This window comes from Galeopterus variegatus, unplaced genomic scaffold, assembly GCF_000696425.1.
Source record: "Galeopterus variegatus unplaced genomic scaffold, G_variegatus-3.0.2 Scaffold1512, whole genome shotgun sequence".
Classification (NCBI taxonomy): domain Eukaryota; kingdom Metazoa; phylum Chordata; class Mammalia; order Dermoptera; family Cynocephalidae; genus Galeopterus; species Galeopterus variegatus.
The window spans coordinates 367,870-392,926 of record NW_007727623.1 but is presented as its reverse complement, the minus strand read 5'-3'; the positions used below and the strand labels follow the sequence as shown (position 1 = coordinate 392,926).

General features: G+C 35.9%; 1 protein-coding gene across 1 annotated transcript in view; it reads left to right on the top strand.

Annotated features, from left to right (window-relative positions):
- Window positions 1-12,848: 12,848 nt before the first annotated feature.
- LOC103594238 (spermatogenesis-associated protein 5-like) overlaps window positions 12,849-25,057 on the top strand; it is a 61,484-nt gene continuing 49,275 nt past the window's right edge. Inside the window, exon 1 of the mRNA XM_008577445.1 lies at window positions 12,849-13,009. Within this exon, the coding sequence (XP_008575667.1) occupies window positions 12,851-13,009 (159 nt within the window). The 5' untranslated portion in view covers window positions 12,849-12,850. The remainder of the gene's footprint in view (window positions 13,010-25,057) is intronic.

The following is a 25,057-nucleotide window of genomic DNA, read 5'->3' as shown; positions in this document are numbered from 1 at the left end:
GCACTCAGGATCGCGCTGTGTCCCGACACGGGTGCTCCATTCCCGCCGCCATTTTCCGAAGCTGATTACCCTACATTTTGATGAAAAGATTTCTTTTTAAATTGGGAAAAAAATGTCCCTTAAATACCTTGCCATCTAGTGGGGGCATTAGAACATGTAAGTAAATATTGTTGTTTAATATATGCAGCAGAAGTGTGGACAATGATTAGAAGTAATGTAGAGAGGAAAATGACTTTTCTTTCGTGTACACAGAAGTGATTTAAAGGACTTATAAATCCTCCCTTATCCACAAGGGATACATTCCAAGCTACCCAGTAGATGCCTGAAACAATGGATAGTACCAAACTTGATTGCCCTCACTTGAAACACATTTCTGTTCATGCCTTCCACTCACAAATATAAGGACTTTTAATTTATAAATTAAGTAACAATTTATCATGGACTATGGATTTAACTTTTGCAATCTGAGGTGCAACAGCGAAACTAGCATGAATGTCTTTTTTATTCTTCACAATTTCACAGATAGAATAGTTATTCTTACTGTGGATCATAGCAACCTTAGCACACGATTTTTTTCTTTCCTTATGAGGTTCAAAACTTTCACCTTTTACTTAAAGGAAGCACTTTATGGCTTCTCTTTGGCATATCTGAATTGCCAGCATCGCTACTCACACACTTTGAGACTATTATACAGTAAAGTTGGTGTTACTTGGACACAATCACTGTGATACCGTGACATCCAATCTGATAACTGAGATGCTACTAAGTGACTAACTAGCAGGTAGCATAGATAGCATGAAAATGCTGGACAAAGGGATGATTCATGTACCTGGCAGGACAGACCTAGACGGTGCAAGATTTCATTAAGCTGCTCAAAATGGTGTGCAATTTAAAACTTATGAATTATTTCTTTCTGGAATTTTTCATTTAATATTTTTGGACTGTGGTGGTTAATAATACCGAAGAAAGTGAAACTGTGGATAAAGGGAGACTACTGCAACTAGAATTTTCCTGGAATACATGACATAGAGGTGAGCAGGACTTTTCAGAGAGACATCAGCATGTATAAAGATACAGAGGTGTAAAGAATATGCTGTTTTCAGGGAACTACAAGGAAGTTGGTAATGGTAGAAAGTAAAGGGCATGGAGGGTCAAATAATGAGGCATAATGCTGGAGAAATAAGCAGAGGATAGAACATTTCTCCCCACCACCACTATACACTTACCTGCATTAAGAACCTATGAGTTTATTTATGTTTGGATATCATAAAATATGTAAGGAAATTTTCCCCACCTCGTCTACCTTATGGAGACCATTTTTAAAGAGTGAATTTTATAGGGATATTTGAAAGATTAATTTGCATTGTTTTTAGTTTTCTGCTATAGTTTTTAAAAAAGCAGATACACTTTTTAAAAGATGAAGAATTAGGATTAGTTCTAGATAAATACTGTTTTGGCTTTGTTAAAAGACTCTTTAAATAGAAGTAAATGAAGAATATATCATGCTAGTAAAAGAACCTGTGTGTGTGTGTGTGTGCTGAATTATTTTTGTTCTATTCTCTTCACTCTTGTGTACTCATCATCATGTGCTGCCATTTACTGTGATACATTCTTCCTGAACACCTGCTGTAAAATGCATCAAGTCTTTTCTTGTACAGTGCTATGGGTTTTTACAGAACTGAGCAAGCCCAACATTAGACAGATAGCCTACAGACTGAATGATTTATTTGATTTAATACAAACACATGCTCAGATGTTGACATACAGAAATCCTTTTGAAAAGAATTATTTTTCAAAGAACAAAGAACATCATAACACTAGCACCTAATCCTGTGCCTGGCACATATTAGATACTCAGCAAATGTTTGTAGAATTGGATTGTTCTGTGAAGTCTCAAACTGGGTACAAAAGACTCCTTCAACTCTGGGGGGATCTGATTACCTTAAATAGCTATAATACAAATTGAAATGTCACTTAAAAAGCATCAGCAGCAGTTGAAAACTGAAGTCATGGCATATTGTAAGATCCAGATTTTAATTGGTCTCTTTAAATTAAAGGTATTGGTCTCTTTGCAGAATAATTACAAATCTAGTTAAAAGAAATCCTGTTTATCTTTATCTTTCTTTGCATAATGGAGAGGCATTGTCAAAAGGGGGAAATGTGTAATAATAAGTTGGAAACACTGGGCAGTTCTACTTCAAAGACATCTCTTAAATCTTCTTTTCAGGTTTACTGCCTCTGCTATTATTCATGTTCTAATTTAGGACCTCAAGATTGTATTAGCTTCCTAACTGGAAGTTGTACTTCATTACTGTGCTTCTTCCACACGCTGCCAGTCATCTCCTTTCTTAAAATACAAGCCTGTCCCTCTTCTGATTAAAAACCTTTAGCAGTTTCCTATGTACTATGAGATAAAGACCAAACTCCTTGGCATTACACATCATATGTAACATAATCTTACCTGTTGATTTTTTCTTCATCTACCTCCATATTCCCATGGTCCTAAGAATTCTCCACCAGTGCTTTTAAAATTTTTTAATGACATGTCACACATGGAATAATAACCAGTTGAAGTCACTGTGTGAAGTCTCTGGTTTCTCTGGGCCTTCTGGCCCTCCTGAGAGCTGAGGGAAACAGTATCTTAAGCACATGTCTAATCCATTCCCAGTGCAACCATTAGGTCTGTCTTACACTGTGACCACAATAAACCTCTTGCCCTCTCAGGAATGGTTTGTACATTGCTGTACCTTTCCTTCTTTGCACATAGTCTTCATTTTGTGTTCTCCCACCTTCTTAACCTGGTAAATTTTCCCCGTTTGTCATTTAAGGCCCAGCTCATTTGGATCAGGGAAATGTTTCTGGATTTTTAAAGAATATTAGAAGTTCTTTGTTTCAAATCAAACTCTCTCCTTATATCAATTAGTCTTGACTCTTAGAAATTCTCACTTTCCCCATTCTGAACTATTTTAATAACTTAATTTTAAGGTTAAACAGTTACCTACTGCATAAGTAATGATTTTATGTTTTAGAAAATACAAATAAGGCTGACCCTGTGGCTCACTCGGGAGAGTGCGGTGCTGGGAGCGCAGTGGTGCTCTCGCCACGGGTTCGGATCCTATATAGGGATGGATGGTGCGCTCACTGGCTGAGCGTGGTGCAGGCGACACCAAGGATTGCGATTCCCTTACTGGTCACAAAAAAGAAAAAGAAAAGAAAATACAAATAAAATTCCCATTTCCTTGTCTTTTTGTAAACAGTCTTTCCCCCATAGAATATATCATCCATGGTTTGATATATACCCATATCAAAAGGGTTACTTATCTAAAAGGTGTGCGTGTGTGTGCGTATGTGTGTGTTTGCATGTGTGTGTGTTACAAATATAAATCATTACTACTCACTCAGTTGTACTCTAAAGTTAAAAGATCTCAAATTATTTCTTGTGAAGAGGTTTATTAAGCTAAAAGCTGTAAGAGAAGAATTATGCAAATTGGTTTTCTTGGTATAATTGATCTTGATCTCTAACACATTCCTCTCATAATTATTTCTGCCTTTCCAAAAAAAAATTTTATGTATACATTAGGTAAATGTTGCTAATTTTATCTCATTAAATGAATGCCTTGTGGTATCAGTATCAATCAAGCATAATTTGATTCTTATCTCATCCTTAAATTATTAATTAATTTCGCAATTATTGTATATTTTGTCATCTGCTACTGCAATCATCGCCTGTTGATTAAAACTTGCTGCATTTAACTCTTTGTATGTTGACTTTTCTCTACTTTTAAAACTAGAAGTTCTTAAGTAAGGACAAAGTCATATGCTTCTTTGTATTCTTCATAGTGCTTTGCACAAAAAAATTGCTCAGTAGGTGTTTTTTTTAGCTACTTTTTAAATATCATGTGGGTAGTTAAGGTCTGATTATTTAGATTTGATATAAAATCTGTTTCACTTTCCTGATGTCTGTTCGGCAGATACTTCCCCTGACTTAAGTAGTTTACATCCTTTCTCAATGTCTTAAAAGCTTAATTACCAAATAATATAATGAAGAGTGCTCCTTGCAGGGACCAGCATATGACTTTTATGAAATAATGCTTTTTTTTTTTTTTTTTTTTTTTTTTCTCTAAAACCATTCTTCATTAAGTCTAATTACACTTTTAAAAAATTATGAAATTGCATAAAAGATATTATGAAATTGTATTACTGGAACACTGAGAATTTCATATTTTAAAAGATAGCAGCTCAAGTCAAAGATATAAAATATTTCCAGAAATCGGCTTGTATCTCTAGGTTGAGTAATGTGGATCACAGTATGGAAAGATTTAATAAATGCAGATGTGTTCTGGGGCCTCCTCTCTTTTAGGTTTCCTCCCTATCAGGTTTCTATTGAAGCATGTAAGCATGATTCTCTTCGAAGTTCTCCTTTCTCTGTTAAGAAAGTGCTATGAATTGAGCATTTTCAGAGGCCACAGTAAGAAGCAGGGAGAGGAGAAGGCAAATAGAGAGTTGTTAAATATCTATTCTCTTTAAACACTGAGATTTAAAAATATAAATTAAGAATCTGTATTTTGACCGGACTTTTCGATCCATTCATTTAACCTCATAGTTTTAGAATATTTATATTTTAGTTGTTCAAAGAATATTAATATCTGCCATGTACCAGGTATTAGGAATACAGAGATTACTAACATTTCCTATATTTAAGGATCTCAGAGTCAAATACTACAGTTAATTATATAAGAATAGTAATAATGATAATAGCTTTTAATATTTATTGAAGCATACATGCCTTGTGCCAAGCACTGTGATTATATCATTTGATTCATACAATTGAGTAGATATAGTAATAGGATAGGACTGTTAAGGATTTTAAGGTACCAAGAGTTTTAAGTGATTTGTTTAAACACACAGCTAATAAGTAATCAAGCTAGAATTTTAATCTAGTCAGGCTGGTTCTTTTGCCCTCACTTTTAACCTATTGTATGCCAAATTACAAGTTTAAAATCTAGTTATATACTCAGAAGAGTCATAAAAGTCTTCTCTTTTGCAGAAACTTCTAAGATGAGACTTGGAGCTTGCCTGATAGACAAGGAAGTAAAATGCCATTCTGAGCCAAGAGAGAAGTATGTGGGTAGGCAGGGAGGCAGAAAACAGCATGGTGAATTTGGCTGACTGGGTGCTGAGGTGCAATTAGAGCCACAGGGTGAAAAGTGAAAAGGAACTGCAGATAAGGTAGGATAGTTATGCCTAAATTATAGAAGCCTAAAATACTATGCTTGAACTTGGGCTTTTCCCTTTCAGGTGCAATTAAATGGTTAGAGTATAGGCAGTTATAATACTCACAGTTAGAATGACCATTTTAGCAATGATGTAGATAAAGAGGGAAAAAAAGATGGAAAAAATAAGACTGCAGGCAGAAAGACAATTAGCAAGGCAGTTATGATATTCTACTCAAGAGATGTTGGCTTGACTTCATTGATAAACATTTATTGAATGCTTTATATGTGCCATGGCTGAGCTTACAATGTTGAATAAAATGAATGTGATTCCTGCTGTTATGTTTTGCCTCCAGTTTGTTGGGAAAGACAGATGGTAAATACACGAATATATAACAACAAAGACTGAGTAGAAGTGATAGTTTCAACAGAGATTTAAGAGGTAGCGTTAACCACACCTATTAATCAATTGAATTTAGAGGAAGAGAGAGATGCCTAGAATAAATTCAAGGCTTCCTTGAAATAAATCAAAGCTCTTACCAAGGATCCATCTCTCTCCCCAGTTTCTGGAACTATTTCCTTTATGAATCATGATTCATTGATATGTTTTTATTAAAGTGTTAAGGCTCAGTGCTGCTTTTCTGTCCTAGAGGAAGGCACTCCCTCCATTCACATACACACCCTTGTTGCTCATATTGAATGAATGGGAGCCAGTGGGACCTGATTTTTCAATGTCTGTTTTAATGGTTTGGTTTGAACAAGTATTTTTTTTTTTTGACCGGTAAGGGGATCGCAACCCTCAGCATGGTGCGGTCTGCACCACGCTCACCAGTGAGCGCACCAGCCATTCCTATATAGGATCCGAACCCGCAGCCTCAGCGCTACCAGTGCCGCACTCTCCCGAGTGAGCCATGGGGCCGGTCCTGAACAAGTATTTCTATGCTAATTAGATTAGATTTGTACATTTGATAGAAAATGAAACTATTAAGTATTGAATTCCAGAATTTATAAAAAAGAAAAGGCAGCCCTATGGCTGTGGTATAAAGTTGCATAAGTAAGACTCCTCTGTGTGAAGTACCAGAAATGTTTTGAGTCCTTTATATATAAAAGTCAGAAGAAGAAAAGAGTATTGGTTTTGCAATAAACTAAGTCGTTTAGTGATCATGAGACTTTGTTCGGTAGGCTTTGTGCATTTAGTTAGGTAAGAATCACAGGGAATACTGTATGGAGTCTTAGAATTGGAGGCTGGACAGCCCACTTAAAAAGGTCATCTAATACAGTAATTCTTAGTCTAGAGCACATGGACAGATTTCAGGGGGACTCCTTGGAATTATTTGCAGAATTGTTTGGGGATGTTTTTGCATATGTGTAATTAGAGGGGAATTCTTGTCAGACGCACACAGGCCTCTCTGATTAAAGAGCCACCTTCATTTTCATACATGAGAAAATTGAGGCTGTTAGAGTTATAGAGACTTACTCAGGGTCTTTAGTAAGTCCTCAAAAAGGTAGTTCGCCCTATGATTTGTTTCTTTAATAATGGAGAGACCACAGCATCCAATATGACCTTGGATCCAGCAGGGTTCAGAGTATTAGATAGCCTTGGCCTGTTTCTTCATTAAGTTGCTGTCATGTGGTAATTTTAAAATAACAGAACATGCCATCATTCAGAATCCATTCTTCTACCCTAATATCCCAGAACAGTATTTTTAAAGAAATTCTGGGAAGGGTGTTAACTCATTGAGAATTCTACAGGAAGGAAGGCTCTTTCCTACTATTTTTTAAGCATAACTTTCACTGACAAGATCAGGCCAGAAAAAGCCTCGCTGGCTGTTGGCCCAGACAACGTTATAATCATTGAAGTGTATTCAACCTATACTGCCGGGGGACAGCTTCAACTAAAAAAAAGCACAGATGTATGCTGTGTTCCGATGCTTAGCTGATGTGTATGCTCTATATCCTTTGCTGTGGTGTTCTTTTGGCTATTAGAAAGGAAATTTTAAAATAGCCTAGAATTTGAGGTTTTTCCAAAAGAGCGAAAAGAATAACTTCAGCTTTATAAAAATAACTATTATATAATAATAACTAGCTGTATAAAAATAACTAGCTATTTACAGCTATATTCCCAACAACTATGACAGGGCCTGGCACATAGCAGATGCTTAATTTTTTTTTTTTGATAAAAGAATTATTTAAATTTATTTTGTTACCTATGTTGTATTTCAGAACGAGATTTTTTATTTTTATTTGCCCGTTGATAATGAGTATTGTGTTGTACTAGCAGAATAGCAGAATAAAAAGGACTGATTCAACACTCAGAAACCCCAGATTTGAGTCAATTTCTGCAGTTTATTGTATGGTCTTGGGCCTCATTTTCTTTGTCTTAATAGGGTTATAACAATAGCTAATTCCCAGAATTTGGATGAATATTATATGAGAAAAGTGCTTTCTAGATTCTTCAGGGCTATCTAAAAATTGTTATTTATCCTAGATAAAATTTTTAATATTTTGAAAATACGTGTTTACTAGAATCATCTGAATTTGCTGAATTCTGTATTTGTTTTAGGTAGGAAAGAAGTAATCACCGTGATTGAAAGGAAATTTTGAATTTTTTGATTAAGTACATTTTAAGGAAGTTAATTATGCATCATTTCTACCTAATGAATTAATGTTAGGTGTGAGAAATAGTCTGCCAGTAATTAAAGTATTCACTTTTAAGCAAAGGAAATACACACACCATATATTTTTAATTGAATTTTTGTTTGCTAATTTATACATAACTTAAGAATTAATAGATAATTTCGTGGACACTCACCATGTTCCTAAGTATTGTAATAAGTACAAAAAGTGTATGGCAGCATTTTCCAAAGTTGAAATGGGATATTAGCTTTTGAGATGTTCCATGATTGGAATTTCTGATAAAATTTCTACATGCTACTGTAGCCCTCTCTTGGAGATTTTTTTTTTTTTTGGCAGCTGGTCGGTACAGGGATCTGAACCCTTGACCTTGGTGTTACCAATACCACACCCTAACCAAGTGAGCTAACTGGCCAGCCCTCTTGGAGATTTTTAATGTCCATTAATATAGATGCCATAAATCCCTGCATATTGAAACCTATATAAACTGTTAATTTTGTTTCTACCCAGTATTTTCCAAGCTTATTTAACTAAAAAATCCTTTTTTTCTATTACATGTATTCACATTTACTGGACTATTTTATGAAACACTAGTATGAGATATGATGGTTTATTTACCTCATGAGTTTTAATAACCTATTTGGAACTCTAAGCATGAGCATGATAAGATAAAACAAAACAAAAGCAAAAAAAAAAAAAAAGAGTTAGCTGTGGCATTGAAGTGGTTGTGATACCTGTCACCTATATTCATTACCAAATCACAGAAATTGATTATTGGTCTTTCTCCTATGTGACTTTGTATGTGACTTTTCCCTAACTGCTTAGTCAAGGAAGATAGAGAAGACCCAAAAATACCTCTTTTCCCCTTAAACTTACTGATTTGTAAATACTGAGAATCTAACAAATGCAAGTTGCTATTCTTTTTTTTAACTAACTCTAGTTATAATTTATATATAATAAACTGCACCTATTTATATGTACAGTTCAATTAATTTACATATATGTGTAAACCTATGTAATCAAAGTGCAGAATATTTCTGTCACCCCCAAAAGATTGCTTTTGGTCCTTTACAGTCCATCTTTCTCTCTTCCCCAGGCTCCAGTCAACCACTGGTGTGCATTTTGTTACTATAGATTATATTGGAGTTTTCTAATATTTTATGTAAATATAATTATATAGTATATACTCTTTTACGTTTGGTTTATTTGACTCAGAACAATGAGTGCTGAGACTCATTCATGTTGTTGCATGTTTCTGTAGTTTGTTCCTTTTTGTTGGGTAATAGTCCATTATATATTTTGTTTATGCACTCATAAATTGGTAGACATTTAGGTTGTGTATAGTTTGGGGCTATTATGAATAAAGCTGTTATGCACATCCATGTACAAGTCTTTGTTTGGATATATGTTTTTGTTCTTCTTGGGTAAATATCTATGAATGGAATAGTTGGGTTGTTATGATGTGTTATGTTTAACTTTTTAAGAAACTGCCAGATTGTTTTCCAAAGTGGTTGCACTACTTTATATTCCCGTTAACAGTGTATGTACATTCTAGTTGCTCCAAATCCTTGATCAATCTTTGGTATTGTCAGTGTCTTTAATTTTAGTCATTCTTATGGGAATGTAATGGTATTTCGTTGTGGTTTAAATTTGCCTTGATCTGATGATTAATGACATTGAGCATCTTTTCATGTACTTAGTTGGTAACCATATAACTTCCTTTGTGAAGTGTCCAGTTTTTTTGCCCATTTACTCTTGGGTGGCTCATTTTTTAAATTATCGAATTGTAAGAATTTTTTGTATATTTTGGTACAAGTTATTTGTCAGATATGCATATTGTGAATATTTTATAATTACCAGTTTATCAATTTTTTTTACACTTCTAGAAGTTTTATAGTTTTAGCTCTTTACATTGAGGTTTATGATTAATTTCAAGTTAATTTTTGAGTATGGTACAAGGCATAAGAGTCAATGTTCATTTTTTATATATGGATGTCTAGTTGTTGCAGCACCATTTCTTGAAATACTTTCCTCATTGAGTGCCTTAAAAATCAAAATGAATGTGTGGACTCGTATTCTGTTCTATTGATCTATATTTTTATCCTCTAGACACTAACATTGTCTTGTTTCTTTAGCATTACAAATTTTGAAGGCAAGTAGTATAATTCCTTCAGCTTCATTCTCGACCATGCTCTAACTGAGTGAGCTAACTGGGCAGCCCAATTTTGCTCTTTTTAAAGTTGCTTTCATTATTCTCAGTCGTTTGCATTTCCATATATTTTTATATGGAACTATGCATTTTCATATAAGTTTTATAGTCAGCTTGCAAGTTTCTTTTCAAAAATTCTTGTGGAATTTTGATTGGAATTGCATTGAATCTGTAGATACATTTGGAAAGAATGGATAAAATATTGAGTCTTAGTCCACAAACATGGTACATCTCTTTATTTAGGTCTTTACTAACTCTCAAGGGTTTTCTGTAGTTTTTAGTGAAGAGTTCTTTTTTAAGGTGGTTGGTAGTCTTCTTCAGAGTCTATCTCTACTGATTTGTTTTCTAGTTCTATCAGTTGCTAAGATAGAAGTGTAAAAATTTATTATTATTGTGAAATTATATATTTATCCCTTTAATCCTGTCAGTTTTTGCTTTATATATTTTGAGGCTTCATTATTAGGATCATACATGTCAGGAACTGTTGAGGTTCTGGGATTTTACCCTATTCGAATGCTTATAAGTTAGTCTACCTCAATTTCATAAAGGTCAGCAAAGACATGAGATTCCAGGGTCAGAGGAAAAAAAACAGTTTATTACTCACAGTTTATTACTCACAGAATATCATCATTATTTGGTGCTCATTCCCTAAGAATTAACCACATGAGATTTTGATGTTCATATTTTCTGTGGTGTTTTGAGGGAGAGTGGATTGTTTCATATTTGATTTTTTAACTAGAAGATGCCTAAGTTCCTGTCTTTCTTAGTATCTGTATTTACTTCCATCAAACACTCTTTCTGGATATTTCATATTCAGAACTACACATATAGATATGTTCTCTTTTATACTGTTTATAAGTGAGTGTCTCTTAAATCTTTAAGAAATGTCACTTCTGATTTTGCCAGCAACAAAAGTAATTTTTAAAAATTTTTTGGAGGTGACAGGTATCTACATTTTGGAGTGTATCATTTCCAGTGTCTTCATTTCTTCCTGAAGATTCAATATTCTGTCTCATGTCATTTCCCTTCAGTCTGAAGAACTTCTTTCACATTTTCTGTAGTGCAGATCTGCTAAAAGCGATTTTCTTTGTTTTCCTTTATCTGAAAAATTGCTTTTTTCATTATTGAAGGATATTTTCACTGGGAATAGAATTCTGTGATGACATTTTTATTCTTTCAGCATTTTAAAGATGTTATTTTATGGGTTTCTGCCCTCTATTGTTTTTGATTTGAGAGTCATTGGTGATTTGAAACATTGTGCTCTATATACAATCTGGCAACTTCCAAGAATTTATTTATCTTTGGATTTCAACAGTTTGACTATGATGTGTCTAGGTGTATGTTTTTTGTTTTTGTTATTTCTTTTTATCATGTTTGAGATTGGCTGAGCTTCTTGATTGTGCAAATTTATTTTTTACCAATTTGGGGAAATTTTTAGCCCTTATTTTTTCAAATATTTTTTTCTGCCCCATTTTCTTTTTCCTTCTTCTGGGACTCTAATTATACATATGCTAGAGCCTTTGATATGGTTCCACAAGAGTGATCTTTTAATATAAATCTTATCATTTCACATTCCCACTTAAAACCTTCCAAGGGCTTCCATTTGTAAGTGGAATACAGTCCATACTCTTTATGTCATTCCAAGTCATGTGATCTACCCATAACACTCTCTCTGACCTCATTTCCTACCTTTTTTCCTCTTAATTCACTATGCTTCTGCCACAGTGGATTTTTTTCTTTCCCTAGAACATGCCAGTTATTCTTATCTTTGCACTTGATATTCTCTTTAACTTGAATGTTCTTCCAGCAGATCTCTGTATGGCTAACTCCTTTGGGTATCTTCATAAGTTACCACACCTCAGAGAGGCTCTCTCTTACTACTCCAGCTAAAAGCTGCCCCATTCCCTCAATAGACAAACACACACACAAATTTTAGACCTATATCTTTTTTTTAAACAGCTTTATTGAGATATAATTTGCATACTATAAAATTCACCCATTTCACATACTTATTGGTTTTTAGTATATTCACAGACATCTGTAATCATCACCACAGTCAATTTTACACATACCTATCTTATTCGTATTTTTTCCTGGTACTGAGAACAATGTCTAGTATGTAATACACGTTCAATAAAGCCTTCTAAATAAGTAAATTCATTAGTCCCAGGATAATTTAGGCATTAACCTTCAATACAATATTAGGGAAGTTCAGAGTTATTGAAGGAAGTTACAAAAGTTCCTTTTGATATAATGAGTGCAAATCATATGCACATTTCTCTAATACAGAATTTTACTTACCTGATAGTTACTGAGAAGCAAAAAGCCTCCCAGAAATATTGCTTTTCTATTTTTTTTTTTTTTTTTTTTTTTTTTTTTTTTTTGTCTTTTTTTTTCCGTGTCCGGCAACGGATCGCAACCCTCAGTGTTGCCCCCGTACCGGACCGGGGACCGGCAACGGGATCGCAAGCCTCGGTGCTGCTCCCGTGCCTCGCTCAGCCAGTGAGCGGGAGCCGGTCTGTACATGGGATCCGAACCCTCGGGCGGGAGCGCCGCCGCGCTTCCCAAGCGGCACACCATCCAGTGCGCCACCGGGCCGGCCCTTGAAAAGTATTCTTGACATTGTTTGTATCTTTGAAATGGATTATCAAATCTTCAGTACTTGTTTTATTTATTAATTATGGATAATAGTGGGTTATATATGAGATTCTCGACATCTTCTTTCCCTGACTGCTTCCCATGTGGAATCCGAGCCTGGTAAATCCATGTTACCCCATCTTCTTTATAGGCCTTGATGCGACCTGGAAGAATTGATAGAATCATCTATGTGCCTTTACCGGATGCAGCAACAAGAAGAGAAATATTTAACCTGCAGTTTCACTCTATGCCAGTGAGTAAAGAGGTTGACCTGGATGAACTCGTCCTCCAAACTGATACATATTCAGGAGCAGAGGTAAGATAGTTCTCAAAATAGCTTGGTGGGAGGGACGCAGTGGCTTGGGGTCATTATAAGAAAGTAACTGCTTGCTTCCAGCTCCTTTAAATGATATACTAAAAAATCTTATAGTAAATGTACTGCATGACAGATAATCACTAAGTTAAATTGCATTTTAAATGACCTCTGTTATGTCCCAATTGTTTTTTAAAAGCCAGTGAGATTCTGTCTGGCTGAAAGGAAAAAACTCATTTGTTGCTAACAAATATTGTACCAGCTGGGTAGTTTTTATGTAGTACAGATTTTAGGATAGGTAAAACTTAGCTTTAGAAAAAATATAAGATCTCATCTTTTTTTCTCTTTCTGTCTTTCTTTGTCTTTTCATCAGAATGAAAATGGTGCTGCAATGTTTGAAAGCCAAAATTGGTTGTTTTTGTTTTTTTTTATAGTAAAATGAATTCAAAGCAGAACCTCAGTCACTCAACTCCTACAAACTCAATGCTTTACAAACTGTGACGTAACTTATTTCCTCCCCAGGCTAAGGCCATATCCTTCAGCACAGAACCTACTACATGGTACTTGTTTAACAAACAAACTGGGGGAGAGAGGGAGAAAAAAATATTTTTAGGAAAAATAGATTTCTGCTTCTCATTTGTCATAGAAAGAGCCATAATGTAGGCACACACCCTGCTACAGGCACAGCCACTTTCTCGGAGTTGGAGTGTCTCTTTGGGCACTTTTGATATAAGAATGAAAATAGTGAACAATTAGTTGTCTTCACAGGACAGTTGTATATTACATTCAAGTTTATGTAAAATTAATTTTATTTAACTGTACACTTTTAGCTGTATGAACAAGAATTTGGCCAGGTGAGCTGGAGATGAGGAAATTCTTGGCACTGTAATTGTTTTTTAGAAACAAAACGTTTAAGTATAGTGAGTATTTTTTATTTTTATTTCTAATTAAAATGTAGAGAATGATTGAGATGGAGATAATACTGGTATTTTTAATAACTGGGATAAGGGGATGTTACTTTAAAAAATATTTTCTTTTCACCTGGTGATTTATTTTGCCTGATCAACATTGTTCCATAAAAGCTAATATAGGTCCGATGTTTAAAATAGCTCCTTATACCACTCTCTGAGTTACTCCATTTTCCCCCTGGAGAAGGGTACACAGAAAATTGAAACATTTTTAAAAGCTTCAGGAGGATCCCAAGAGGAAGTTTGTCACCAGCTGGAAGGGGAAAGCAGTCACTAGGGAGCAGCCTCCTAGGAAAGGCTGACACAACAGTGTCCTTCTGCCATCTCTGCCACCCACCACTCACTCCCCTTGGTGGCTATGGCCCTCATTGTCTTTGGCTTCTTGGCTATAGCTCTCAGTAAATGGAAAAACATGTTGCCATTTAAAAGCAGATGGGAATTCAGCTTAGGAGGAAGTAAGAGGTCTTTTTAGGTTTTAGCTATTGTTTTCTTTTGCTTTGATTTTTGTTTTTTAAGTGATCTATAGCAGATTCCACTTCATTTATTCATTTGTCTTTTACCAAATTATCCTGGTTACTTTTGGAAAAGTTTATCTCTGACAGGAAATCAGCTATCACAGATATGTGCACATGAAAGCCATACCTGGCCTCATTACCCTGTGTGCCCTATGCTTAGGAACAGAGGTGAAGAGTGAGATACCTAATTTCTTTTCTGTATAAGAATCTCCTGACATAGGCCAAAAACTGATATCTGTAAAACTTGGGTTAAATTTTTATTTGCATTTGGATGTTAACCTCCTTTTAGTGATTATCTCATTAAGTGAAATTGGTAATATCTCTAACAGCCAGGTATCAGCTATATATTTTATAAATACTATATAGGCAATCATACCATTTATGTCATATATCAAGACTTGAGGATTCTGCTGATAACACCAAGGTCAAGGGTTCAGATCCTCTACCAGCCAGCTGAAAAAAACAAAAACAAAACTTAAGGATTCAAATTACAGGAGAGGCAATAAAGTGTGTGTGGGGGGGGATTTTAATGTTGCAGTTGAGTAAAATTTAATAGAATCTTAACTCTTTTCTTCCAGGGTGGTTTCAGGCAATTATTTAACTCCTTTGAACCTTGGTAGGCTCATTTATAAAATGTCTATGTGACTGAAGTTGTTTTGAGGATTAAATGAAATAACAGATGTAAATGCTCAAGAGACAATACATGATGTATAAAGAGAGCTTCATAAATGTTATTTCCATTCATCCTTTCTTCCTCTTTTCATTTCAATATTTATATTTACCACTGAAATATTGGATGATATTGCTACAAGATGGTAATATGTTTTGCATTGCCTAAATAACTAGATATATAATTTATCTGAAAGCTAAATAATTGTTTGCCTCTTATCCTTTTCTTTAAAATGTAAGAATTTGCTTAATATAGTGATTATTTAGTGTAATCTTGTGAACCTAGAAAGTCTTTTTAAATAATTTGTTGAAGTTAAATACATTTCACTCTAAATTTTCAAAAAGCTTTAAGTTCATGTAAACTTAGTCTATTTATCCCTATTTTATTAAAATGGTCTGTCTTTCCCTGAAGTTGCTTTTGTAGTCTATGCCCTTCTGGGTCTAATAATAGCTCAAGGTCTTCATGCCAGCTTGACATAAAAACAATCACCTTCTAGTGTGCCCCATTAATTCAAGAAGGGTTCTATTCACCATGCTTGAGCTATTATAGCTGATAAAAGGAGAGCCTTAAATTACTTTTCTTTCTTGCTGATTAACATTCCTTCTGACATCTTCTCTTTTTCTCCCACACAGTGGAAACATAAGGAGCAATTAAGCCACTTAGAATGTCTGTGCTCTTCCTACATGAATGAAGTCTCTTGTGACAGTGTTCCCCAAACTAAAAAAATCAGGATCAGTGTATTAGAATCTGGTATAGATTGACTATTTCTCTGACCAGTCTATCTAACAACACATCTGAGCTATGAATAAAGATCCTAAAGCAGGACAGGACACCCTTTGGCCTGGTCTTAAACTCTCTGTTGTTAGAAAACTGCTGGCAAAGGTGTACCTGTCTTCAAAGTGAAGCAGAGCACCACAGTACTTAGCAACCTCGTGTATACTGTCTGCAACCTACTTTTCCCCCCTAATCAGAAACTGCTCTATGAAAGCATGCTGCTATAATTCACTGGTCTACTGTTCTTATTTGAGATCTTCTTTGTTGTCTCTCCACTCTTTCTTCTGCTTTTACCCTAAAATTTTATATCTGTACACAGTAATTTCAAAATATTCTAACTTATTGAAATCACTACTTTATCACTAATCCATCATGACCACACCACCCAGAAATGGCCTGTCCTTTGAACTCCTTTACACTTATTTCTGTTACACTTGTCTAGCTCTTAGCATATTTTTTCCTTGTAGTTATTACAACATGAGCAGCTGCCTCATTTCCCCAAACAAAGATTCTCTAGGGTAGAAAACAGGTCTTGCACTTCTTGGAATCCAGCAAAGCATTCACTAAAATGGCACTTTGTAGTTTTAATTGTCTTTTTGTATACATCATCTATTGAAGTACCCTCACTCTGTAAGAGCAGTAGTATAGCAAAAGAACTAAAGGCAAGCAAATGCAATTCACTTGTCTGAGGTTCCACAGCAAATAAGTAACAAATCCAGGACCAGAAATCAGATCTTTCAATTCCTGTTGAAGGATTCCTCATGATCTCTTCTTGCCTCTGAGTCAACAAAACAGTCTTTGAAACTGTTTTGTAGTTCCTTTGACATCTCTGACTTTTTTTTTTCCTTTTTGTCTTTTTTTTTTTTACTGACCGGTAACGGGATCGCAACCCTCAGTGTCGCGCCCGTACCGGGGACCGGCATTGGGATCGCAACCCTCGGTGTTTCGCCCGAACCGCACTCAGCCAGTGAGCGGGAACGGGTCTCCACATGGGATCCGAACCCTTGGTGGGAGCGCCACCGCGCTCCCAAGTGGCGCACTCTCCAGTGCGCCACCGGGCCGGCCCGACATCTCTGACTCTTTGATAAAGGTTTGCCTAGTCTTATGGATAGTGAGTTAGCAAACTAAACAGCAGATATGAAACATCTTTACCATTTTTAAATGTATTTCTCTTGTGGTAATTGTCTTTTACCTTGTTTCCATCTTCCTAAAAAGGTGTAAGCTACTTGAAGTTAGGAACTTTGTTTTTCTTTATTCATTTATTTTATTTCTTGGGTTTTATGAATAAGACTTGCAGTTTAGAGGTAAAGACATATAAACATCTAAGTTCTATATAATATGTTTATGTGACATGATCTAGTGACATGCAAAGACTATGGGAGAAAGAAGAGAGAATAACCCACACTAGCTGGCATTAAAAGTGACAGTTGATGCTCAGAAAGGAATATTTGACCTGAGTCTTAATGGGTGAATAGGAGTCCCCTGAGTAGAATATTCCTGGCAGATAGAAAGGCAGAGATGCATGAAAGAACATGATGTGTCTAGAATCAGTTAAAAGTTGGATATGACTGGAAGAAAGAGTCTGTGTATGGAAGGTAGTAGGATTGTTAGACCCAGAAGAGCATAGACTACAAAAGCAACTTCAGGGAAAGACAGACCATTTTAATAAAATAGGGATAAATAGACTAAGTTTACATGAACTTAAAGCTTTCTGAAAATTTAGAGTGAAATGTATTTAACTTTAACAAAGGAAGCAGAAAAATAGGTCAGACTTAAATGTGAAGGAACGTGGATATCTTGCTTTTCTCCTTTGAGCAATGGAGAACCATTGAAAAATACAATAAGGAGTGTTGTGGTCAGGTTTGTGTTATTGAAAGATTTGGTAGCATTTGTGTCCAAAGCCACCACTAGCTAACCTACTAAGCACTTTTATATGAATTCAGAAAAGGTGCTCCTTCACCCCACTTGGTGACAGTTTCCTGTTACAGCAAAAAGCTTGTCAAGGAGAGTAGAAGCCACATTTCAGTCCCTATTTGTCCCCCTTAGCTGGGCACCCTTGTGTGGGCACAACTACATCTGTACAAGGCTGTCTTATTTTTGTCTTATGCACCTTTAGGTCCCTCTCAGTGCCTAGCACAGTTACTTCATATAGAGTTGATACATGTTCATTGAATAAACAAATTTAGATTTTATATCTCAAAGAGATAAACTGCTTTCTGTGTCCTTAAGATTTGCCTCAGGAGTCCTTGGACAAAAATAAATTGGGAATATTAAACATGTCTTTTGTGCAACATTAGCACCTTAAACCTGCCATGAGGTATAGCACCTGATATGAATTACCAAAATACTGAAAGTCAGGTGGATTATGTCCTCTGAGCCATATTATGTAACATGTAACTTTGAATAAATTCCTAGGATGAAGATCTTACCCCTGCAGCTCTGTTCAGTGGCTAAAATATGGCTACTCTGTTGTAAATGAATTATGAAAGTCTTTCAGAGCAAAAATCAGCATGTATTAGAAGAAGATGTTTAGAACTTTAACTTTTCAGCCAGTCCTACAGCCTTCTTCTTACCCCTTCCCCTGTAATTTATGATCTACATGCTAAGTGAAAACACTTGGCAAAAGCCAAGACCCACCTTAGGTATTTACTACAATATAAGTTTGGCCAAAGCATTTATCATTTCTGTAACTCACTTCTCATCTTTTAGTAAGGAGGTGGGTATATGGGTCTGAATGGTTTTTTTTTAGTGTTAAAAATCTGTTGTAGTTATACTCGTATACCTGTCATAGATTAAGTAAATTGTATAAGGAATCTCTTAGGGGTTGGACCTCCAGGGATATGTTACATGGTTATGCTTCTTTTACAATCCTTCTAGAAACCTAAGATCTTGGGATCTTAGTGCCTTTAACTACTTACTTCTGTGGCCTAGAGATCCTAATCATGCACCGGAAGAATGAGAACTTTAAAAGAATCTGACAGCACATAGAACTCAGATTTTAATAAAATTCTTTTAAGCAAACTTTAACAACTTTCCACTGAATAGAAATAAAAGTTTTGGGATTCCAGTCAAGATGGCAGAATAGACGGTCCCGAACATCGCTCTCTCCCACAAATCAACCAATTTACAACTATAAAAATGCAACAACAGCCAAACTGAGACCGCTAGAGCTCAGGGGAAGAGGAGGAGAGACCTACGGAGTTCATGAAGGTGGGAGAAGCCACGATTGAGAGAAAGAAAAAACTGCCCGGAATGTTTCAGGCTGCAGCCACTTTAAGGCCAGAGCTGCTGAGCACATGGAGCAGGAGCCAGCAGGAGCCGGCAGGAGCCGCAGCTGTGCCCTTCAGATGGAGTTGCTTGGAAGCAGCAGAGGAGAAGCGGGCCTTGGTGGCCCCCAGGACAGCGAGATCACTAATAGGGTTCCCATAGACCCACACAGGGGCGAGGAGCCAGAACAACTGAAAAAAGGAGCTATTCAGAGCTGGTGAGTCATTGCAAGGGACTGGCACAAAGCCTGTCCCATGGGAAGTGTTTGGAGCACAGGCAGTGGGTGAGATGAGCCCACCGGAAGATCTCTGGATCACTGGGACACAGCAAGGACAGCTGATCCACCCCCCAATCAGCACAGGACCACTCGGAGGAGACAGGTCAGGAATATAGAATTGCATGGGGTGCAGTTTGATGAAAAGGCGCAGGCCCAGATCAGAGTTTCTACACAACCCAGGTGCACTGGGTCTCTGGAGAGCCAGAAGTACCTATAAAGTCAACCATTAAATCCTGAGCTGCACAAAAAGGCTTTCCTGGGGAAGCAGCAGCAAAGCAGCAATTTAGCTCAACCACACAGCTCAAGTACTGGTTCTCACTGGAAGTTCCCCCATTTTAGAAATAAGCAAAGGACAAAAAATTAGTTCTGGCCCAGGCACACCAACAGCAACTCAGAGACTGCTAGGGGACCCAAGGTCTGCAGCTGGGAACCGGACCCCCCCTGTCTGTAACCAGGCACACCATCAGTGCCAAGGAGCATGCCAAAAACATCACCTCCATGTGGGTGGCCCACCATAGCCACCACAGTAACCACGCTGCCATGAAAGTGGCTAGACATCACAACCACCATGCAGATGATCCACCAGCCACCGGAGTACATTGGCACAAGGAAAGTCATCAGCAGAGACGAAGAAAAGAGGATGTCTTTCTCCACAAAGCCTATTCCAGAGTGACAGAAGAAGCAGCTGCTCTATGATAATATTGGGGGAACTGAACACACCTCTCAGCATTGGACAGATCATCTAGGCAATAAATCAACAGAGTAACCATTATTCTTTCAGAGGGATAGAAGAAATCTAGGGTTATTAGTGGTGGGAGGGGGGAGGGAGAGGGGGATAGGGAGAGATTGGACAAGAGGCATAAAGAATAAGTACAATTTGTAACTATATATATAATAGTAATATTGATTTGATCAACACATGTCAACATTGAACCCCCAAAATATGTATAATCAGTCATGAATTCAATTTAAAAAAAAGAAAAAAAATAAAAGTTTTACCTGCTCAGAGAGTCTAAGGCCTAGTGTTTTTTTTTTTTTTTTTAAAAGTAAGCATTATTCAGAAAGGAAATGGATGTTCAATGAGAATCTGGCTAGCAGCAAACTTCATATAGCATCTTAAATCTATAGAAGTATTACAGGCAACAAGTTAGTCAAGACCTACCTGATAATCCAGCCCCCAAGGCTGGTATCTAGGGTAAATCTGTATCTATGGAGAATTACTCAAGCTCAAGCCAGTGGTCATGCTGATTTGAGCATTTTAACATTCCACCTTGTTTCTCCTCTTCCAAATTCTCAGTCTTGTCTATGTCCTCATGTTGGTTCTACCAAATTCTTGTACAAACCATATAATCTGTGCTTTTTCATCTTCTATAGAGTGATAAAATTTAGGGGTTTTATCAACTTGAGAGGAGATATGATTAAAAAAAAATGTAAGGGCCGGCTGGTTAGTGCACTTGGTAGAGCATGGTGCTGATAATGCCAAGGTCAAGGGTTTGGATCCCCATACCAGCCAGCCACAAAAGAAAAAATAAAAAAGGACGTGTAAACATACTGTTACCTTTGTAGCACAGATTCTGGGAAGGTCAGTTTTTTTGTTTGGTTATTTGAAGTACTGGAAAGCTAATTATAATAATTCTAATTGATGTCTATATGAAGAGTATGATGCCACCAATACCTGTGAAAATTGTTTCTTCTTTAAGAACAGTTTTTACTATGTGAAATTGCATTATGGTTAAACACATGGCTTATGGAATGAGAAAGAGCTAAATCCAAATGCCAGGTCTGCCCATTTTCTAGCTTCGTGACCAGTTGCCTCATATGTAAGTAAAGGTAAGCAAGGTCCCTACTTCCAGGAGTTGTTGTCCAGGTTAGATGAGATAATTCATATGTGTTTATCCTAGTAAACACATAGCAAGTGCTTAATAAATCATTTTTGTTGTATTTTTATAATTAGCAAATTCAATTTGATCTCTAATATAAAAAACTACAATTTGCCTAATTTTTCCATGGTTTGTTGCCATATATTTTATGAATACTTATAATGAGTGCTTCATATGTATGTCTTGTTTTGAGTTTTAATGGTTTGTTCTTTAAATTCAAACTATATTTCATAGTTACATGAAGCATTTATTTTAGCTGGTTTATATTTATAAACATCTGTAATCCCTATTTTTATTTTTCCTTGTTAAAGATGTATACTATTTTTTACCTTTCAAATGTGTAAAGCTAATGTTTCTTAACAAAGTATCTATATAATATCCCTATTTCAGCCTATTCTTTAGATAATACCTATTTCTCCCCTACACTTTAATTCTAACTTATTTTTAAAACATAAATATTGTTTAAAAAAAAAAGTGAACCTAGCAACTTTAGAAAGTTGAAGATTTCTGTTTCTACCAGAATAGTCGTTTAGGAAGGAAGCATACCTAATTACCATGTCCTTTCTTTTAGGTTAAGATTGGACCCAAGTATTTAGATAAGGTTCAGAATTCCACTGCTAAGGACAGAAGCACCACATGTCTATCATTCTGTGTATGATAGCTGCAATGGGCATATTCTCATTCCTCATCCTTAAATAACTGTAATTCTGAGTTCTGAAAGATGTCATTCTATTAAAATATTGCTAAAACTCTATAAAGTGGTTGCTCAGAGTTGCAATGCAGTAATTAACTTGTTCTTAATATACATTTCATTAAGTTTTGGAAATTTAAAAACAGAATCTAACTGTGCCTTAGCCTATAAAGAAAAGTAGGAAGAATTATGAAGTTTCGCAGGGCTTTCTTTTGTCGTTGTTTTATTTATGTTTTTTAACCTCCAAATATTATTTCTGATGTTTTTTTAATAATAGCTAGCTCCCTTTTTTACTATTAAATTCTGGAAAATGGCTTTATATTGCTTTTATATTGATAGGAAACCTTCCCTGTTCATTTAGGAGAAAAAAAAATATTAGGTATAATACGCATGCCACTTTGCCATTTTTAAAAAATCACACTATTTTTGGCATTTGGACAAGATACTCTTTCAGTGGTAGCAAACGTAGCCCCTTGGCATATTTTTATTCCCTTCAAAAGAATCCTTAGGGGGTGGTTTTACATTTAAAAGCAAGAATTGTGTCTAGTTTGCTTAGGTTTAACTTCTTGCCATAATCTTTAAAAACATAATAGGTCAAGCAAACACTCTTAGGTATAAAATTAGTACCAAAAGACCTCATTATAATAACTTTTTCTATAATATCCTATGGCATAAAATACTATATAACTATGTCCAATATTATTTTGAACTTTTATTGTTGCTTCTCTGGTAGTGATACATCTTGAGGACCTCCAAGGGACCTAAACATAACTTTATAGATATTTGAAGAATCAGTTGAGTTGCTGCCTGAACCAAATATGTCTGTAAAGCTGTGTTTAAATATAGCTCAGTGAATAAAGTGATCATGCCTCGCAAGATATCCACCCATGAAGATTGTAAGTTTTCTTCTTTGATAACCAATACTTAAGACAATCAATGTATAATTTTTCTTTGTAGTCATGTAATAGACACACGAAATGCAGAAAAGGAAAAGAATATTGCTTCTGTTTTATTTATCACAGAGAAAGCTACAGGCTTAATTTTTAAAAAGAGAGAAATCAGTGCCTAATTGACGGGTGGGAGGAGGGAGAGGGAAGAAGGATTCAGTAAAGGGGGTAAAGGGACATGAAAATCAACTAAATTGTATATTGATAAAATAAAATAAATAAATAAAAATAATTTTGAAGTTTTCTTTCTTTCTCCCAGTGGTAATTGCTTATAGAGTCTCCTGTGGACTGAACTGTATGCCCCCAAAATTCATATGTTGAAGCCCTAACCCCTAGTGTGACTGTATTTAGACATAGGGCCTATAAAGAGGTAAATAAGGTTAAATGAGATTATAACAGTGGGATCCTAATCCACTAAGATTGGTGGTAGCCTTATAAGAAGAGAGAGATGTCTCTTTCTGCATGTGCACACACCAAGGAATGGCCATGTGAGGACACAATGAGAAGGTGGCCATTTGCTAGCCAGGTAGAGAGGCCTCACCAGAAACCAGCCATGCTGGCACCCTGATCTAAGACTTCCAGCCTTCAAACTGTGAGAAAATTATACTTCTGTTGCTTAAGCCACATGGTCTATGGCATTTTGTTATGGCAGCCCAAGTTGACTGAGAGAGTCCAAAACAGCTCACATCATTATAGCTGAGGTCATGTTATGTTTGGGATTTCTTTTTTGGCAGCTAATAAAGATAATTCCTGTTAATTTATTGTCATTCATTTCAGCCCGAATTGTCTGTAAGAATTAGATGATGATTGTAGGCAATTCCTAGTTAGCCAACAATTTACTGCAAGTTGCCTTTGAGAATTCAGAATACATTTATTTCTAGAAGCAATGCTTCCAGGGTAGTTCCCAGGCTAGTTCCCTGAAATTGTAGGTAATCTAACAGCAGTAGACTGAGTTTTAAATCCTGGATGCAGGAGAACATGCACTATTAGGGGCAACAAAAGGAAAAGGGGGTTTTCTTTCTTCTCTAGGCACAGAGCCAGCCTGTGCAAGATTAGATTAGACAAAGTTTATCTCAGTTTATCTTTCTGTAGCTTTTTACATTTCAACTTCCAAGTTCCCTGCCTCACCCCCAGCATCGTCCAGACCTTTCTAAATGCTTTTTTTTTTTTTTTGACAATCCTAATCAATTGTCCAGTAAGAAAACAATCTGATTGAATCAATTCACTATAAAGCCAAAAAAATCAGGATCATTCTTAGAAGTATCTGCATTTAAAAAAAAAAACTTTACTTTCCCAAATGAATCTCTAACTGGTGGATTTTCAGGTTATATAAAAAAGTCAATTGAATAGAACTCAAGAAGTCTTCTGGACTGCTTCCCATAGCTTTTCTTGTTCTTAATCCCTTTTGTCTTTCCTTTTCTGCTGACTTTTGAGATACTTGAAGGACTCAAAGTTTCTTGGCTTATTCCACCACAAATTTTTACATAAAAAAGGATCCAGTGTACATAAATAAAGCTATTTACAGTTTGCTGAAGAACTTACAATCTTTTCTGTTGTATGCAATCACATTGTTGTAATTAAATTGCATAATACAGTACTTTATTGACTCTTTGGTATTAGTCTATCCTCATTTTAAACACTGTGGTTGTATTTTACTGAGACTTATTAGCATCAAGGACTTTGGAGTGTGCGCTAAAAGGATAGGTAATAGGCATAGAAAATTCTGGAGTAACTGATTTTTTAATTGCAAAGTCCTTATATTTTAGAGGGTTTAAAACATGTCTCTTCAAGCCCTTGGGTTCCTCAGGGGTGTCTCAGGCCAAGGGATAGGAGCATAGCAGGGAGGATCCCAGGGCCCCTCACATTAACTTTCAGTGTGACAGCTCCCCTTTAATCTGGAAGACTTTATTTGATAACATGGATTTGCTCCTAAAAGGATATTGGTGTGAAGGCCCCAATTTAAGAGGAAATTCATAGTTAAAAATACAAGAAATTAGAGTTTCCCATATACATACCAAAAAGACAACTGAGCTAAAGAATAAAATTAATAATCTATGTCTGC